The sequence below is a fragment of the Salmo salar genome, chromosome 17, assembly GCF_965601325.2.
Source record: "Salmo salar chromosome 17, fSalSal1, whole genome shotgun sequence".
NCBI classification, from domain to species: Eukaryota; Metazoa; Chordata; class Actinopteri; order Salmoniformes; family Salmonidae; genus Salmo; species Salmo salar.
The window spans coordinates 83,642,022-83,662,259 of NC_138307.1; the positions used below are offsets into that span (position 1 = coordinate 83,642,022).

Here is a 20,238-nt window from a genome sequence, read left to right on the forward strand (position 1 = left end):
AACAGAACACAGACCATCCCCAACAGAACACAGACCATCCCCAACAGAACACAGCGACCATCTCTAACAGAACACAGACCATCCCCAACAGAACACAGCGACCATCTCTAACAGAACACAGACCATCCCCAACAGAACACAGACCATCCCCAACAGAACACAGACCATCCCCAACAGAACACAGCGACCATCTCTAACAGAACACAGACCATCTCTCCAACAGAACACAGCCACCATCCTCCTAACAGAACACAGCGACCATCTCTAACAGAACACAGACCATCCCCAACGGAACACAGCGACCATCTCTAACAGAACACAGACCATCCCCAACAGAACACAGACCATCCCCAACAGAACACAGACCATCTCCAACAGAACACAGACCATCCCCAACAGAACACAGCGACCATCCCCAACAGAACACAGACCATCCCCAACAGAACACAGACCATCCCCAACAGAACACAGACCATCCCCAACAGAACACAGACCATCCCCAACAGAACACAGACCATCCCCAACAGAATACAGACCATCCTCAACGGAACACAGAACATCAGTGAAGAGTACACGGCATAAAATAATGAAGGATCTCAATTGCGTTTCCTTGGTTCCTTGCATCCTCTCTCCTCGCCTCCTTTTCAAAACCCATTGGATTAGTTTTAAATGTTAATATTTTTTATTTAACCTTTATTTAACTAGGCAAGTCAGTTAAGAACAAATTCTTATTTTACAATGACGGCCTACACCATCAAAACCCTCCCCTAACCCAGACGACGCTGGGCCAATTGTGCGCCGCCCTATGGGACTCCCAATCCCAGCCGGTTGTGATACTGCCTGGATTCGACCCAGGGACTGTAGTGAAGACTCTAGCACTGAAATGCAGTGCCTTAGATTGATGCGCCACTCGGGAACTTGAGAAGGTGCGTCACTTGCCACCAACAGATGGTGGCGAGGAACGATGACAAGAGCAATTCATTAATCAATCAAGTAAATTATATTTAAATGTAAAGGTCAACAGGAGTCCTTCCTATGAGCACAAGACGTTGAAAATATATTGTTGGTTGAAAAGGCTTAAAAGACATTGAAAAACAAGACATCTTTCAACCATATTTTGCTGGTATTTCTCTTCCTCAAACACCAAGACAATATCATCATCATAATCGATTCTGTTGAATGGTTTTCCTTTGAGCCCGTCCATTGGGTAAACACCTGGTGTAACCAGTACCTTTCCACAGGGTGTGTCTATTAATATTCATCATTGTACAGGTATAAAACATACGTATGTACTTACGCAAGTATAAAAGCGATGATCACTGACACAACTTCCTCTTTCAACACAGATCTCAGATCAACCAACGCAGTAACACAGGTAGGTTACTAAACATTTATATAATACTTTGAATAGAACATTATCAAACAGGCTCTACATTCTCACTGGCAGTAGGATTGTTATTGTAGGCTGTGAGGTTTCTATTATTCAAATCCAATGAGAAGGGAAGGGTACAGGTCAGTCTTGTTAGTGTTTATGTCTTTACATATATATATATTACAATGAGAAGGGAAGGATACAGGTCAGTCTTGTTAGTGTTTATGTCTTTATATATATATATATTACAATGAGAAGGGAAGGGTACAGGTCAGTCTTGTTAGTGTTTATGTCTTTATATATATATATATATTACAATGAGAAGGGAAGGGTACAGGTCAGTCTTGTTAGTGTTTATGTCTTTATATATATATATATATTACAATGAGAAGGGAAGGGTACAGGTCAGTCTTGTTAGTGTTTATATCTTTATATATATATATATATATATTACAATGAGAAGGGAAGGGTACAGGTCAGTCTTGTTAGTGTTTATATCTTTATATATATATATATATATATTACAATGAGAACGGAAGGGTACAGGTCAGTCTTGTTAGTGTTTATGTCTTTATATATATATATATATATATATATATATATATATATATTACAATGAGAACGGAAGGGTACAGGTCAGTCTTGTTAGTGTTTATGTCTTTATATATATATATATATATATATATATTACAATGAGAACGGAAGGGTACAGGTCAGTCTTGTTAGTGTTTATGTCTTTATATATATATATATATATATATATATATATATTACAATGAGAAGGGAAGGGTACAGGTCAGTCTTGTTAATGTTTATGTCTTTATATATATATATATTACAATGAGAAGGGAAGGATACAGGTCAGTCTTGTTAGTGTTTATGTCATATATATATATATATATATTACAATGAGAAGGGAAGGGTACAGGTCAGTCTTGTTAGTGTTTATATCTTATATATATATATATATATTACAATGAGAAGGGAAGGATACAGGTCAGTCTTGTTAGTGTTTATGTCTTTATATATATATATATATATATATTACAATGAGAAGGGAAGGGTACAGGTCAGTCTTGTTAGTGTTTATATCTTATATATATATATATATATATATATTACAATGAGAAGGGAAGGGTACAGGTCAGTCTTGTTAGTGTTTATGTCTTTATATATATATATATTACAATGAGAAGGGAAGGGTACAGGTCAGTCTTGTTAGTGTTTATGTCTTTATATATATATATATATATATATATATTACAATGAGAAGGGAAGGATACAGGTCAGTCTTGTTAGTGTTTATATCTTTATATATATATATATTACAATGAGAAGGGAAGGGTACAGGTCAGTCTTGTTAGTGTTTATGTCTTTATATATATATATAAACCGGTTGGTTTAGGGTGGGGCATGACAGTGTGCAGGTGAACACAACTGTCCGCTGGTCTTTATACCCCCATCATCATCCCCTGAGATTTGTACACGTTTATGAATAGGGTTGTAGATCAAGAGTATTTCCATATTGTTCAGGGTTAGAAGTTCATTCAACTCTGAGACAATCCCGTCGACGGTTCTATAGAACCCTTTTTTAATATTTATACGTTTCGGGGGTTCCGATATCCTTTTGCAATAAAAATCCCGGTCCTTATCCTTGATATTATACCAGCTATGGGGGTATGTAATCTCGCTGAGACCTACTTCCCAGGCCTCTGATAACTCTATAGGCTTTGGAAAATTGGTTGTATAATTCGAACTTTGGTTCTTACTATATATATGTGCAGACGCATTACTGGGGAGGGTCAGGTAGAAGCCGCTGTGTTCCATGATGCACTCCTGTGTACACACAAATGACGTTGTATTTATCATGCATGAGGGTTTAAGTTAACCCCCGATGCCTCCACCACATTGTGCTCTAAAACCCAACTGGTGAACTTTTGGGGCCAGTTTTTCCAACGGATCAACACCCATTTTTTACCCTTTGCTCTCTTATGATCCAGAATCTCCTCCACGTGAAAGACTTGGTCTTTAACCATCTGTACCTTCTGTAGTTCCTTCTCATAAAACGATCCCTCTATAAGCTCCCCGTCATAATCTTTTAACTTGTAGACAGGGAGTATGCGAGGTAGACATTCGATAACTGTGAACAACTCATCGCTGTAACATTGCTCATATTTTTTGTTGAAAACACCCCTCAACTTGGATATACGTACCAAGTCCCCCACTATGAATTTAAAATCTATTTTTTTCTTACGGCGAAGGGGGAACAAACCATACAGATTTTTAAAGACTTGAAAAGAGTTTTCAGACGAGACCTCAGAGGGCTTCATCCGTTATACTCTTATGGTAGTTGTAGTTGTAACCCTTTACTAAATCTGGAACTATATCGATATATCTATGCGTGTTGTGAGCTGTAAAATATCTCCACATCCGCTCCTTCAGAGTTCTGTTAAAGTGTTCAACAACTGAAGCTTTCAAATCCGAGCCTGTAGAAAAATGTACTATATTGTGCTTCTTCGTGAATTTCTGAAAAGTATTATTAAAAAATGATTTTCCGCCGTCAGTCTGCACTTTCTTGGGGCCTACTCCTTCCTTCAAGATAGAGTCAAAGCCCGGGTCACCTCTGCCCCGCTCTTATTTTTTAAGACCCTTACAAAGGCCATTTTAGAGAAAATATCTATAACCGTTAGCATGTAGCGATTTCCATCATTTTTATCTGCAAGGGCCTGCATGTCACATAGATCCGCCTGAAACTGGGACAAGGGATGAGTAGAAAAAACTATATTTCTTGGAAATTGTTTTCGCACAGGTTTATGCAGAGTATAAGCATCCTGCTCTGCTAGCCATTCATTCACTTGAGCAACGCCTAACCTTGTCACATCCTGACCAGTAAGGGGTTGTTTTGTTATATTAGTTGGTCAGGACGTGGCAGAGGGTGTGTTTGATTTATGTGTCTTGGGTTTTTGGGTAATGTTCTATGTTGCCTATTTCTATGTTTGAATGTCTATTTAGTCTATTTCTATGTTCAGGTTTTTGGTTTGGCCTTCAATTGGAGGCAGCTGTTCTTCGTTGCTTCTAATTGGAGGCCATATTTAAGTAGGAGGTTTTTGTCACTGTGTTTGTGGGTAGTTGTTCTGTGTATAGCTGTGTAGCCTTACAGGACTGTTTTCGTCGGTGTTTATTATTTTTTGTTACGTGTTCACGTTTTATTAAAATAAAAAAAGAAGATGAGCACTGCACCCGCTGCGTTTTGGTCCCATCATTACGACGATTGTGACAGAACTACCCACCACCAACGGACCAAGCAGCATGGAAAGGGAGCAGCACCAGGAGTGGAGTAAGCAGCGTGCTCGGGATGTGATGGCATCCTGGTCGCTGGAGGAATTGGAGGCAAGAATTGACTGGACTTGGGAACAGCTATTGGACTATTGCAACAACCTGCCGGGGAGCAGGGGGAGGTGAGGAGGCACCCCCAAAAAATTTCACAAGGGGAGTTGGAGTAAGTCAGGAAATAGGCCTGAACCAACTCCTCGTGCTTATTACGGGGAGCGACGGATCGAGAAAGCACCGAGCTATGCGGAAATGCGCAGATTTCCCAGACGCATTCACAGGCCGGTGCAATTGGTGAAAGCTCCTCAGTATGGCCAGGCGATGTTGAGCACTCAGCCAGGAAGGGTTGTGCAGACCATATGCTCCAGACCTCCAGTGCATCTCCAGGGTCCAGTTTACCCTGTTCCTGCTCCTCACACTAGCCTTGAGGTGCGTGTTACTAGTCTGGCGCCTCCTAAGCCAGCAACACGCATCAGGCCTCCAGTGCGTCAGCCCAGTCCAGTACGTCCTGTTCCTGCTCCTCGCACTAGCCCTGTGGTGCATGTTACTAGTGTGGTACCTCCAGTACCAGCCCCACGCAGCAGGCCTCCAGTGCGTCAGTCCAGTATGTCCTGTTCCTGCTCCTCGCACTAGCCTTGAGGTGCGTGTTACTAGTCTGGCGCCTCCTAAGCCAGTCCCACGCATCAGGTCTCCAGTGCGTCAGCCCAGTCCAGTACGTACTGTTCCTGTTCCCCGCACTCATCCTCCAGTGCGCCTCCATAACCCGGTACAGTCAGTGCCTGCTGTGAGCACTCTGCCATTAGTACGTCCTGTTCCGCGCACTAGGTCTCCAGCGACAACCTCCAGTCGTCTGGCGCAGCCAGAGTCGCCCGCCAGCAGTCCGGCGCAGCCAGAGTCGCCCGCCAGCAGTCCGGCGCAGCCAGAGTCGCCCGCCAGCAGTCCGGCGCAGCCAGAGTCGCCCGCCAGCAGTCCGGCGCAGCCAGAGTCGCCCGCCAGCAGTCCGGCGCAGCCAGAGTCGCCCGCCAGCAGTCCGGCGCAGCCAGAGTCGCCCGCCAGCAGTCCGGCGCAGACAGAGTTGCCCCTTGACCCAGAGTCTTCAGTGGGGGTATGTGACCTAGAGTCTTCAGCGGGGGTGAGCGGGTTAGATTGGGGACTAAGACCGGAACCAGAGCCACCTCTGTAGGGGGGAGTGTTTGGGAAGGGGGGGGGGGGGGTGTTGCACTAGAACCGTCGGTGGCCACCCTCCCTTCCCTCCCTTTAGGTTGGGATTGTTTTTGTTTACCTTTTTGTTAAGGTGCATTCGGTGTCTGCACCTTTGGGGGGGGGGGGGGTGGGGGGGGTACTGTCACGTCCTGACCAGTAAGGGGTTGTTTTGTTATATTAGTTGGTCAGGACATGGCAGAGGGTGTGTTTGATTTGTGTCTTGGGTTTTTGGGTAATGTTGTCTATTTCTATGTTCAGGTTTTTGGTTTGGCCTTCAATTGGAGGCAGCTGTTCTTCGTTGCTTCTAATTGGAGGCCATATTTAAGTAGGAGGTTTTTGTCACTGTGTTTGTGGGTAGTTGTTCTGTGTATAGCTGTGTAGCCTTACAGGACTGTTTTCATCGTTTATTATTTTTGTTACGTGTTCACGTTTTATTAAAATAAAAAAAAGATGAGCACTGCACCCGCTGCGTTTTGGTCCCATCATTACGACGAGCGTGACAAACCTGCTACCTGTTTCTTCGGCTATAGCTCTCTGTAACTGCTCCTTACCCCCATAAGACCCTGGGTTAGAGGGGGTATAATAAATGTTTTTCAACATCTGCTCCGCCATCCTTCTTGCCTCTGAGGTACAATAACGTTAATGAGCCCCTTTCAAATAACGACAACATTTCATTTTTTTATTTCATGCAAACATCAAGTATTACGTATACAGACAATTCAGGATACTAGTCCCCGTTTTCTCAATGATCCAAGCATGCAACATCCTGTATATTTGGTTTAGATTTACAGGCTTGTGTCTCTGAATTTTTAAAACACACACCCGCTATATAAGTATATAAACAACACATATGATACATGTTACAATTAAACGGTGTTTCAAACAAATAAAGTAAAATCTTAGACAAGGTTGTTTCTAGTTCTTCAGAATCATCCACAAGACGGAATACCAGTTGTGTCCATTGTAGGCTCTCGCCCGTATGTCGTACATGATTCATGATTTGCTCAATTTTTAGCACACGCTCTACATTAGCCCAGGTATTATGGGTTTTGTAGAATGATACATTGTTCACTTTATTTTCAATAATTTGCTGCATAACATTTGTAAGTTCTCCCAAAAGAAAAAAGTATTTATTCTCTAACATCGTATGCATATAGTTACCCATTGCTTTACATCTAAATAATATGTATTGTTACTCGTCTCTTGCGGTTTATTGAGCCAGAAAGTCATCACATCAGCCAAAACAGCTTCCCTGTATTTGTTGTCGTCCACCAGGGTGTGCCGGATTTCTTTGAGTTTCTCGTGGCTGTAGATCGCCTCCTTCAGTTCATGTAGGAAAGCCTCAGTTACCCCGTAAACTCTGGGAATAGACGGCACAAGACCCATAGACTCCAGGGCTCTGACCAGCGGAGGTATAAACCGGCTGGTCCACAGTGTTTTCATCAGCTCCTCAAAATGGTTGAAGAAGTAGTACCTTGGGGGTTCATATAAACACGGATGCTGGCTGGGGTGATTGATCTCACAACCGATGCATTTTTCTCTTATATACTCTCCAATCACCACGTCTAAAGGTGCGGCTACAGAGGCCTTGATGGTGTCCACAAAAGTAGTACTAACCACCCCATCAAACACATCCTCAGGCTGTGTACATGTCGGGGGTCTTGCCTGGGGGGAGTAGAATGGGGGGCTGCGAGACATAGAGTCCTTAGGGTCTGGCACCCAAGACGTATCGGAGTCCTGGTATGTTGTATGAATATCCATGGTATATGCTGAAATTAAGAACTGGAGGCTTTATGGGCACTCCTTTTATTGTTGAACCAGTCCTTTGGTATCAGGTCGTGGTTAACGCAGCCGCGTACTTAGTTTTCTTCAGGGGCTGACCCTTCGGGGGCCGACCCTTCTGAGGATGACCCTTCTTGGGGTTCATTTGAATCATAATCCTCAGGATTCGCATATATTATGCACTTCCTTAGCCGAACAAAGCTCTGCCGCTGTTGGCTCTGTACAAAAAGAACGTCCAACACCTCTAACATTTTCAATTCCATTAGATCCCAACTTTTAAAAGGAATAAGCATGCGCAACCTAAAATCCCCAGTCAGGCCACCATCACGAATGTTTTGGTTGCAGATTTCCTCGTTGCTGATATAGAACTCCACGCACCTACATGGAAGTCCTTTCTTTGTATTTTCACCCTGTGAAATACTCTTCCTGAGGAGTCAGGGGCACCTTCCCAACGGGTCTCGTAGCCCGTGAACACGCTATACCCCTTTGTGATAACCCTCAGTTCGGGACACAGCACCTTGCAAAACACCTGCCAGTCTTCAAGCCCGTAGTCCACTCCTAAAGTCTGGTCTGTATTTTCTTCTCCTTTGGCTACGGTATAGTTTCACTCTACAGGCCGGGTAATCAAACTGATAACCCCATTGCTGTCCATTAGACATCATCACTTGATCTTTCAGGGCAGTTGCGGGCGGTATTTGGGTTCTATACATATTTAGAAAACGCTTTTTTGGCGCATCGTATATTGTTGCTTTATACTCGGACCTTTCTCTATGTTTCAACCGAGGTCCTGCTCCCGTTGTTACGGTCATCACTGCTTTGCCACTGATCACAAAATCCATGTTTAATTTCTTTAGTGGTTTATCATGGCCGCACGTGTTGTTCTGGGTCTTATTTATAATCCGTCTGCCCCCTACAATACCCCCAGGACATTCCTGTTTCATAGACAACAGCCCTAAAGACAATAAAATAGGGGGTGTGGGTCCATCCTCTTTGAAATGTTCAAATACAACCCCCCCACCAGTTCAACGAGGTACCTACACATCAATCATTATGACAACTTCAAAGGAATAGATGCAATATATGCATAAATTAACACACTCTAACACGTGACAACAGGAACAGGATGCCCTTATATGGGCATAACCACGTGATAACTTCCCGCCAGGATGTCTTGACCGGATGCCCAAATATGGGCATGCACAAGTCATCCGGACATAGAGTCATAAATCAAACGTTTGACGCGTGCCGTCTACTGTATTCTCTCTTATCTCAATGCCTCAGGGCAGTGATTGACTTAAAATATGTTGAAAGACGAGACATCTTTCAACCATATTTTGCTGGTATTTCTCTTCCTCAAACACCAAGACAATATCATCATCATAATCTTGAACCAGCTCCATGGATTCTGTTGAATGGCTTTCCTTTGAGCCCGTCCATTGGGTAAACACCTGGTGTAGCCAGTACCTTTCAACAGGGTGTGTCTATTAATATTCATCATTGTACAGGTATAAAACATACTGTTGGGTTCGACATTTTGAACATTGAGATATTAAATAAATGATAGAGAAGAAGCATAGAATCAAAGGAGAAAGTTAAGGGTTCTCTGTAGAAAGCCAGAAGGCTTTGGAATGTGTTTGATGGAGGAGAGGAGAGCGACGTGTTGACACAGGGAAGACAGATATCTGTGGAGTAGGTGAAGGAGGGGTTGAGGTCAGAAGGTGAGGTGTGAGGGGTGAGGTCAGTTCCCCTTAAGGGAGTAATCAGGGTTTAGTATCTGGTTACCTTCTTCCTGTTGGGAATAAACTGTAAGGATTGGAGACAGGGACTGTCTTAAGTGGGATATAAATATCTGGATGGGATACATGTTGGGTAGTCTGATTACAGCTGTACAGAACCTTTGGGAAGAATTAAACTTGGTTAAAGCTTCTCTAGTGTCCGTGAGTCATTTACTCTGAAAAATAAGAACCTACATATGCAAGTAGTACAGGTATAAAAGCAATGATCACTGACACAACTTCCTCTTTCAACACAGATCTCAGATCAACCAACGCAGTAACAGAGGTAGGTTACTAAACATTTGCATAATACTTTGAATAGAACATTATCAAACAGGCTCTACATTCTCACTGGCATTAGGATTGTTATCGTAGGCTGTGAGGTTTCTATTATACAAATCCAATGAGAAGTGTTAGTGTTCATGTCTTTATATCAGGTCATTATATTAATACAATTACAAGTTGTATTAAGTTGATGCATGTACAGGGAGGAAATGGTATTTCACAAAATGTTCTGAAACAAAGGGGAAGAGAATCCGTATCCAAAATGTGGTCCCCCTTCAAATCACATTTGATCTATCATGACAAGTGAAAACTAGTCTACTCTTATAGTGAGAACCCATGTTATAATTGATATGTGATTGTGTTTCTTTTTGATCACACTGTAAACTTTGTTTATTTGAGTCCATTAAATTATATTCAATTCATTGAAACACTCCTAATTTGTTGCTAGCCTGATCCACCATCCTGACCACCGTTTCGGTTCAGAAACAAGAGCACAAAGTCAAAGGAGTCCTCAGTATGAGCACAAGACGTTAAAAATACACATTTTAGGTTGAAAAGATGTCTCTTAACCGATCACTGGGCTTCCTCTTCTTTAAACACCAAGACAGTATCATCATCATAAACCACAACAGTAGAACATCAGTGTCTGTACATCAGGGGAACACAACAGTAGAACATCAGTGGTCTGTACATCAGGGGAACACAACAGTAGAACATCAGTGGTCTGTACATCAGGGGAACACAACAGTAGAACATCAGTGGTCTGTACATCAGGAGAACACAACAGTAGAACATCAGTGGTCTGTACATCAGGGGAACACAACAGTAGAACATCAGTGGTCTGTACATCAGGGGAACACAACAGTAGAACATCAGTGGTCTGTACATCAGGGGAACACAACAGCAGTACATTAGCGGTCTGTTGTTGAGCATCTGCAGACTATCCTAGAGAGTTACCAATGATAGCTGTAGTTACTAACAACAAAAGTTGAGCTTGAATTTAGTGAAGAAACACCAGAATCAGAATTAGAAGTTTGAAGAAAGCAAAGTCTCAAGTCTTTGGCATTGTGTTGATGCTAGTCCCACTAACAGCCATCACAGACCTCTGTTTATCAATCAATTCATTTCTTGAATGAATTGTTTCACTTGTGTGTGCCAGTCACTTCTTTTTGGAGAATAAATAAACATGTAAATGGGTGCCATAGCTGTAGGATACTACACAATCACAACTTACTTTGCTACTAGTTGGAGTGATTCAACTTAACTCATTGAATGCCATTGGAGCTGGCAATATGCTTGTTGTGAACCACCTGTGGAGTGTCTATTTCACAAGCCGAAGACCAGTACTGGTTTATCTTGTAGTTTTTTACTAGGCAAGTCAGTTAAGAACAAATTCTTATTTTCAATGACGGCCTAGGAACAGTGGGTTAACTGCCTTGTTCAGGGACGGAACAACAGATTTGTACCTTGTCAGCTCGGGGATTCGATCTAGCAACCTTTCGGTTACTAATACAATGCTTTAACCACTAGGCTACCTGCCGCCCCATCAATCCCATCAATCTACCTGTTATTGTCATCCATAAAAGATTAAATCATGTTTTTTGAATAATGATTTCACAGGTCCAATGGCAGCCACGGTGAAATCTGAGCCTCTTGATAGCAATGTAAGTTAATAAGTTAATGTCTTTCCCTTTTAATTATGTTCACGTTCGTTATCTTATGTAAGCTGCTCTGCAATTCAGTTTTCTTTATTGTAAACTGACAAAGGGCTCCATTGTGGTACATGTATTTGTGTAAAATGGGCAGTCATTGTAAATAAGAATTTGTTCTTAACTGACTTGCCTAGTTAAATAAAGGTAAAATAAAACAACAAAAAAACATCCTATTTACTTTTTTGTTCAAAAATCTAAGTTGTTGTTCAGGATGCCTAATACGAATTATAATTATTAGAGAATGTACTTGGAACAACACATTTTTATACCCTTATTTAACTAGGCAAGTCAGTTCAGAACATTCTTATTTACAATGACGGCCTACCGGGGAACAGTGGGTTAACTGCCTTGCACAGGGGCAGAACGACAGATTTTTACCTTGTCAGCTCGGGGAGTCGATCCAGCAACTTTCAGTTACTGGCCCAACGCTCTAACCACTAGACTACCTGCCACCCCAAACATGACCAAAAGTATGTGGACACCTGCTCGTCCAACATCTCATTCCAAAATCATGGGCATTAATATGGAGTTGGTCCCCCCTTTGCTGCTATAACAGCCTCCACTCTTCTGTTAAGGCTTTCCACTAGATGTTGGAACATTGCTGCAGGGGGACTTGCTTCCATTCAGCCACAAGAGCATTAGTGAGGTCGGGCGCTGATGTTGGGTGACTAGGCCTGGCTTGCAGTCTGTTCCAATTCATCCCAAAATGTGTTCGATTTGGTTGAGGTCAGGGCTCTGTGCAGGCCAGTCAAGTTCTTCCACACCGATCTTGACAAACCATTTCTGTATGGACTCCACTTTGTGCACAGGGGCATTGTCATGCTGAAACAGGAAAGGGCCTTCCCCAAACTGTTGCCACAAAGTTGGAAGCACAACATGTCTTTGTATGCTGTAGCGTTAAGATTTCCCTTCACTGGAACTAAGGGGCCTAACCCAAACTATTAAAAACAGCCCCAGACCATTATTGCTCCTCCACCAAACTTTACAGTTGGCACTATGCATTCAGGCAGGTAGAGTTCTCCTGGCATCTGCCAAACCCAGATTTGTCCTTCGGACTGCCAGATGGTGAAGCGTGATACATCACTCCCGAGAATGCGTTTCCACTGCTCCAGAGTCCAATGGCATCGATCTTTACGCAACTCCTGCCAACGCTTGGCATTGCTATCATTAGGATACACATACACTACTTAGGCTTTTGTGCAGCTGCTCTGCCATGGAAACCCATTTCCCGAAGCTCTTGAGGAACAGTTCTTGTGCTGATGTTGCTTACAGAGGTAGTTTGGAACTCTGTAGTGAGTGTTCCAACCCATCGATTTTTACGTGCTTCAGAACTCGCCGGTCCTGTTCTGTGAGCTTGTGTGGCCTACCACTTCGCAGCTGAGCCGTTGTTGCTCCTAGATGTTTCCACTTTACACCATAACAGCACTAACAGTTAACCAGGGCAAATTTTGACCAACTAACTTGTTGGAAAGGTGGCATCCTATGACGGTGCCACGTTGAAAGTCACTGAGCCATTCTACTATCAATCTTTGTCTATGGAGATTGCATGGCTGTGTGCGGAATTTTATACACCTGTCATTAACAGGTGTGGCTGAAATAGCCAAATCCACTAATTTGAAGGGTTGTCCACATACTGCTGTATATATAGTGTATGTTGAAGGGGTGTCCTCATACTGCTGTATATATAGTGTATGTTGAAGGGGTGTCCTCATACTGCTGTATATATAGTGTATGTTGAAGGGGTGTCCACATACTGCTGTATATATAGTGTATGTTGAAGGGGTGTCCACATACTGCTGTATATATAGTGTATGTTGAAGGGGTGTCCACATACTGCTGTATATATAGTGTATGTTGAAGGGTTGTCCACATACTGCTGTATAGATAGTGTATGTTGAAGGTGTGTCCACATACTGCTGTATATATAGTGTATGTTGAAGGGGTGTCCACATACTGCTGTATATATAGTGTATGTTGAAGGTGTGTCCACATACTGCTGTATATATAGTGTATGTTGAAGGTGTGTCCACATACTGCTGTATATATAGTGTATGTTGAAGGGGTGTCCACATACTGCTGTATATATAGTGTATGTTGAAGGTGTGTCCACATACTGCTGTATATATAGTGTATGTTGAAGGTGTGTCCACATACTGCTGTATATATAGTGTATGTTGAAGGGGTGTCCAGATACTTTTGGTCATGTAGTGTATGTGTATCCATATTATCATGATATTCTGAAAGTCCATATTGTATTTTCTTTAGAACCTTCAATCTCCTGTTATTTTTCTCTTCCAGGGTGATTCACTGTCAGATCAAATGGCTACAAAGATGAAGATAACTGAGCCTAATGATAGCATGGTCAGTATAATGTTTATAACACATTCATTTGTTTTCTACCATGAAGTATTGGTTTGATCAATATTATGTTTTGTTTTCAGCTAATAATATAAGGAAAAGATAATAGATCATTTTTGACAGCTTTATACATGTATTTTTAAAATGAGAAATGTATCTTTTGTGGATAAAAGGTTCTGCTAAATGTAATATATTATAAAAGCTCATGCTATATTGCTATGAATGAGCTGGAAACATATACAGAGCTTTCAGAAAGTCTTCATATCCCTTGACTTATTCCACATTTTGTTGTGTTACAGGCCTAAATTCAAAATGGATTAAATTGTTGTTGTTTTTTTCTTGCCCATCTTAACACAATACCCCATAATGACAAAGTGAAAACATGTTTTTTTGTTATGTTTACAAATCTATTGAAAATATAATACAGAAATATCTTATTTACATACTGTAAGTATTCATACTCCTTTGCTATGACACTCCAAACTGAGCTCAAGTGCATCCAATTTCCTTTGATTATCCTTGAGATCACTACAACTTCATTGGAGTCCACATGTGGCCAATTAAATTGTTTGGACAAAATTTAGAAAGAAAAACAAGTCTATCTAAGGTCCCACAGTTCACAGTGTTCTTTGTTACCTCCCTGACCAAGGCCCTTCTCCACCGATTGCTCAGTTTGGCCGGGCGGCCAGCGCTATGAAGAGTCTTGGTGGTTCCAAACTTCTTCAATTTAAGAATGATGGAGGCCACTGTGTTCTTGGGGACCTTCAATGCTGCAGAAATGTTTTGGTACCCTTCCTAATATCTGTGCTTCGACACAATTCTGGCTCAATTTACAGTCTCATACCAAAGGGTCTGAATACTTATGTAAATAAGGTATTTCAGTAATTTTTTTCTCAATAAATTTGCAAACATTTCTGCACCTGTTTTTGCTTCATCATTATGGGGTATTGTGTGTAGATTGCTGAGGATCTTTTTTATTTAATCCATTTTAGAATAAGGCTGAAACGTAACAAAATGTGGAAAAAGTCAAGGGGTCTGAATACTTTCTGAAGGCAGTGTATGTGTATTCATATTAATGTCATTTTCACTGATTTCCTCACAGAAGGGACATCTTCACTACTTTTCCTTCAAATTCCCTGATAAAGAAGACCAGAATAAAATCACCTGTAATAGCCCTTGCAGCGTGTTACAGGCTCTTGAAACAAGTTCCACATTCTGTGAACTAAAGGAAATGACTGAGAAACAGAAGATGAAGACAAGACAACAAGAGAAGACAATGCAAAGAGAAGACCTTGTTATACAAACAACGAAAGGAAAGAAACCAATAGCAACACACTTCCCTTGTCATCTGCTTGAGAATGGTCAAATACTCACCATATCAACCATTTCCAATGATAGTGGAGAGGCCACAACTGAACCCACACAGATTTATACAGGAAATAAGCAATACGTCATTTTTTACATTGAATCTAAAGGTGGTAAGAAAACCAAAACCAAGCAACTGCTCAAAAACAAAAAACTTGAACCTTTTAGCCCTCTTTGCATCTACGGCATCTGTGGAGAGACAGTGGAGACAGCACTAACAAGAGATGGACGCTTCCATGACAATGTGTTCACTAAAACTTGCATTCTCGTTGAATCAGACTCAGATCCAGCGAGTTGTGTTGAGATGAATGTACTAGTTGACTGTCTGGATAAACAAACCTTCAAAATGATCCTGGAAGAGAAAAACCCAACACAGGCTGCAACTGCCCCTCCACAAGCTGGTTCTAACCTTCAGAAAGAAGATGAGACTAACTCCATACAACTCCCCATGTTTAACACAAGCACTGAAACATCAGCTGCAGGGGAACCCCCCAAAAAACAGCTAGTCACAGTGCCAGATTCTGCTGAGATTTTGAAGATTCTTTGCCACCAGTTTGCTGATTTGGTGAAACAGATGAAGAAGAGGTACAAAAAGAAGAAATATTCTGGGGTGCTAAGTCATTTAAGCGGGGAATTTGGAAAGAGCACCCAGGGGTTCTCTGAAGTCTACACAGTAAAGAAGCTGATGAGACTGAGTGACTCAGTCTGTATGATCGATGTCGAGGGGGTCGGGCAAGGCACTGGCTTCCTGCTGTTTGATCATTACATTCTGACAAATGCACATTTGTTTATTAACGATGGCATCTCGTATGTTGATGGAAATTACCAGAATATCTTAGCCAAAGTAACTGCCACATTCAACAAAGAAAATCCCAATGGGTCAGATCTGAAGGTGATAGAGGTGAAATCAGAGATCATTGACTTTCAATGGGGATCTGACCACTACAATCGACATGTGGACTTTGCTGTACTAGAGCTTCAGGACGTTGATACCTCCAACGGTCTTCTCCGTAGATATAGCCCAGATCCAAAGAAAGGTGGAGTCTGTCTCATTGGACACCCAGGTGGAGGAGTGAAAAGAACAGACCCCACCACCATTATTGAGAGAGAAAGAAGAGGTGAGGCTTTCCAAAGAGAGATTGGGAAAAATGACAGAATGGATATGCTGATCAATACATCCATAGAAGAGAATAAAGTGAAGTATGACATGCTCATGAATCCAGACAACACTGAAGTGACCTATGACACCTGCCTCTTCCATGGAGCTTCTGGCTCCCCAGTCTTTGATGAATCCTGCCAGGTGATAGCCATGCACACTGGAGGGTTTCCCTACAAAGTTGAAGGAGTGAAGAGTGTGATTGAGTATGCCATCCCTCTCCTCACCATACTGGAGGACTTTCTGATCAAGATGAAGGACAGAAACAATGTTGAAATACTGACCAAGTTCACCAGAGAAGCCTTGACATGCCCCCATTTGCATGATTTCATTTACAATTTTATCATACACCTGGTAAATGAATGGAAGCCCTCATTCAGTGCAGCCTTGACAGCAGTCTGGGATGCAGTTGAGGAAAATGAGAACCATCTAAGAATTAAAGAACATCTTAGAACATGGATCATTTCAGAAAAGGAGGTACTGGAAAAGATTGAAATAGCAGGAAATGAAGCTTTGAAAGAGTTCATGTTGAAAAACGATCTTGTCAAGTTACCCCAGTGACTTAACTCTACCCACAGTGGCAGTCAGATGTCGGTGCCTGGTTGCAAGGTGGACACACAACACACGTAACACACGTAACACACACAACACACGTAACACACGCAACACACGTAACACGCAACACACGCAACACACGCAACACACACAACACACACAACACACGTAACACACACAACACACGCAACACACGAACACACGCAACACACGCAACACACGCAACACACGCAACACACACAACACACACAACACACACAACACACACGTAACACACGTAACACACGTAACACACACATAACACACGTAACACACGTAACACACACACGTAACACATACAGCTGTTTGCTGTAATTGTCTGGTACCTTATGATGTCCTTTGTATTTTCTGTATTTTTCTGAGACTTTGGGAAAAGGTTCAATAAATAGATAGAGGGAACTTTGTAGATGCAACTGTCAAAATATAATAAAAAAAATGTATTATTCTGTTCTACATTTTTGTTACTTTGAGTTTTGGTCACTTGTCTTTGGTTTCACTTGTCACACTTTTTTTTAAAGATAATAGCTCAATACTTTTTCATTTTGACGATACTTTTGTACTCTTCTGAGAATGTCTTCATAATTTCTTTGTAGAAGGTGGTAATTGTCTTTATATTGGAATTCTGTATGATGTTGAAATTGTTATAACTCATGAAATGAAAACAACCATGCATAAAACTAGTGACAGACTAATCAATAAATGTGTTGGCAATTACAGCTTGCTTATTGCTTCTTATTGCAAGTGGACCAAACAATGGTGTGTCTGATCACATGACTGTGACCACACAATGGTGTGTCTGATCACATGACTGTGACCACACAATAGTGTGTCTGATCACATGACTGTGACCACACAATGGTGTGTCTGATCACATGACTGTGACCACACAATGGTGTGTCTGATCACATGACTGTGACCACACAATGGTGTGTCTGATCACATGACTGTGACCACACAATGGTGTGTTTGATCACATGACTGTGACCACACAATGGTGTGTCTGATCACATGACTGTGACCACACAATGGTGTGTTTGATCACATGACTGTGACCACACAATGGTGTGTTTGATCACATGACTGTGACCACACAATGGTGTGTCTGATCACATGACTGTGACCACACAATGGTGTGTCTGATCACATGACTGTGATCACACAATGGTGTGTTTGATCACATGACTGTGACCACACAATGGTGTGTCTGATCACATGACTGTGACCACACTATGGTGTCTGATCACATGACTGTGACCACACAATGGTGTGTTCTGATCACATGACTTGTGACCACACAATGGTGTGTCTGATCACATGACTGTGACCACACAATGGTGTGTCTGATCACATGACTGTGACCACACAATGGTGTCTGATCATTAAACGGGCAGAGACCATGGAACTTGAGGAGAAATAACATGAATCCATTTAGAGTCGACAGTAATATTGTCATCCTGCATTTGATCTAATGTCCTGGCTGTAGAGCTTGTGATTTATATAGAAATATCTCCATGGTGATTTAGCCCTCAACTACAGCAGAAGAGGCAACCCTTTCTTTGGCACTAAACAGTGTAGGGTGAGACAGTGGTACATGTCTATTACATAATCAATACTTTCAGTGAAGTGATAAATAAGCAGAAAAGTACAATAAATAATGATACATACAGATATTGTGTAACGTTTTAGACTAGAACAGAACAGGAAATGATTGGTAGGCAGTTCAACAACCATCAAGTCCTAATTCTTTCCATTTTTTAAATGAATAACTAGGTTAAATTCAGTGAAATCTCTTTGATTTTAAGAACACCACCAAAAGAGGTGCTGCATGAATCTCAATGACATCTGGATTTATCATTTTGACTTATGTCATACATTTTTGCTAACCATAAGGGCTGCACAGCCCTAAATTACTGGCTTCCATCTGAAATTGCACCCTATCCCCTTTATAGTGCACTTTTGACCAGGACCCAAGGTAGTGCACTATATAGGGTATAGGGGTGTCATTTGGTACGTAGCCACATGCAGTTCTCATGGCTGCTGGTTCCAGTCCCACGGTTGTCTGTGTAACAGGTGTCTGAACGCTGAAGAATATGATGTGTTTTGTCCTACTGCCTAGGTTTCTACTGTCTGTGTTTCTACTGTCTGTGTTTCTACTGTCTTCTGTCTGTGTTTCTACTGTCTGTGTTTCTACTGTCTGTGTTTCTACTGCATGTGTTTCTACTGACTGGGTTTCTACTGTCTGGGTTTCTACTGTCTGTGTTTCTACTGTCTGTGTTTCTACTGTCTGTGTTTCTACTGTCTTCTGTCTGTGTTTCTACTGCCTGTGTTTCTACTGTCTGTGTTTCTACTGCCTGTGTTTCTACTGTCTGTGTTTCTACTGTCTGTGTTTCTACTGCCTGTGTTTCTACTGCCTGTGTTTCTACTGCCTGGGTTTCTACTGCCTGTGTTTCTACTGCCTGTGTTTCTACTGCCTGGGTTTCTACTGTCTGGGTTTTTACTGTCTGTGTTTCTACTGCCTGAGTTTCTACTGCCTGGGTTTCTACTGTCTGTGTTTCTACTGTCTGGGTTTCTACTGTCTGGGTTTCTACTGTCTGGGTTTCTACTGTCTGTGTTTCTATTGACAATACTTTCCTGACATTCTTAAGCCAAAACTGGATAATGTGAACGAGCAGTCCCATGAGCAGAAACTGGATTAATGCAGCTACATACCAGCTTGGACTGAGGACCTAGAGAGCAAACACTACTGTACCAGAGGTAGCAGGCTTCGGGGCTTTAGCAATATCTATACTGATAGATATAATCACGTTTGCCTTCAAGACCCTGACCTCTCAAGAGAGCATGGAAGACGTTCTGAACCGTGTGTTTGCAGATGAGGCGTCCTCTGTGAGCGATGTCATGGAGGAAGGCCTGAAGACGATGTCATAGAGGAAGGCCTGAAGACGATGTCATAGAGGAAGGCCTGAAGACGATGTCGTGGAGGAAGGCCTGAAGACGATGTCATGGAGGAAGGCCTGAAGACGATGTCATAGAGGAAGGCCTGAAGACGATGTCATAGAGGAAGGCCTGAAGATGATGTCATAGAGGAAGGCCTGAAGACGATGTCATGGAGGAAGGCCTGAAGACGATGTCATAGAGAAAGGCCTGAACACGATGTCATGGAGGAAGGCCTGAAGACGATGTCGTGGAGGAAGGACTGAAGACGATGTCGTGGAGGAAGGCCTGAACACGATGTCGTGGAGGAAGGCCTGAAGACGATGTCATGGAGGAAGGACTGAAGACGATGTCGTGGAGGAAGGCCTGAACACG

General features: G+C 42.1%; 1 protein-coding gene across 1 annotated transcript; it reads left to right on the forward strand.

Annotated features, from left to right (window-relative positions):
• Positions 1-1,280: 1,280 nt before the first annotated feature.
• Positions 1,281-17,648, forward strand: LOC106591898 (serine protease FAM111A). Its single transcript, XM_082964278.1, has 5 exons — positions 1,281-1,375; positions 9,720-9,748; positions 11,368-11,411; positions 13,758-13,820; positions 14,920-17,648. The coding sequence occupies exons 3-5, from the start codon at positions 11,373-11,375 to the stop codon at positions 16,897-16,899; spliced, it is 2,082 nt and encodes a 693-aa protein (XP_082820404.1). The 5' UTR covers positions 1,281-1,375; positions 9,720-9,748; positions 11,368-11,372; the 3' UTR covers positions 16,900-17,648.
• The last annotated feature ends 2,590 nt before the right edge of the window (positions 17,649-20,238 follow it).

Bases quoted from the DNA above. Each gene is read 5' to 3' on its own strand.
- LOC106591898 (XM_082964278.1), top strand. From the start codon at position 11,373: ATGGCAGCCACGGTGAAATCTGAGCCTCTTGATAGCAAT. The intron at 11,412-13,757 runs GTAAGTTAATAA...TTTCTCTTCCAG, and splicing joins CTGAGCCTCTTGATAGCAAT to GGTGATTCACTGTCAGATCA. The intron at 13,821-14,919 runs GTCAGTATAATG...ATTTCCTCACAG, and splicing joins CTGAGCCTAATGATAGCATG to AAGGGACATCTTCACTACTT.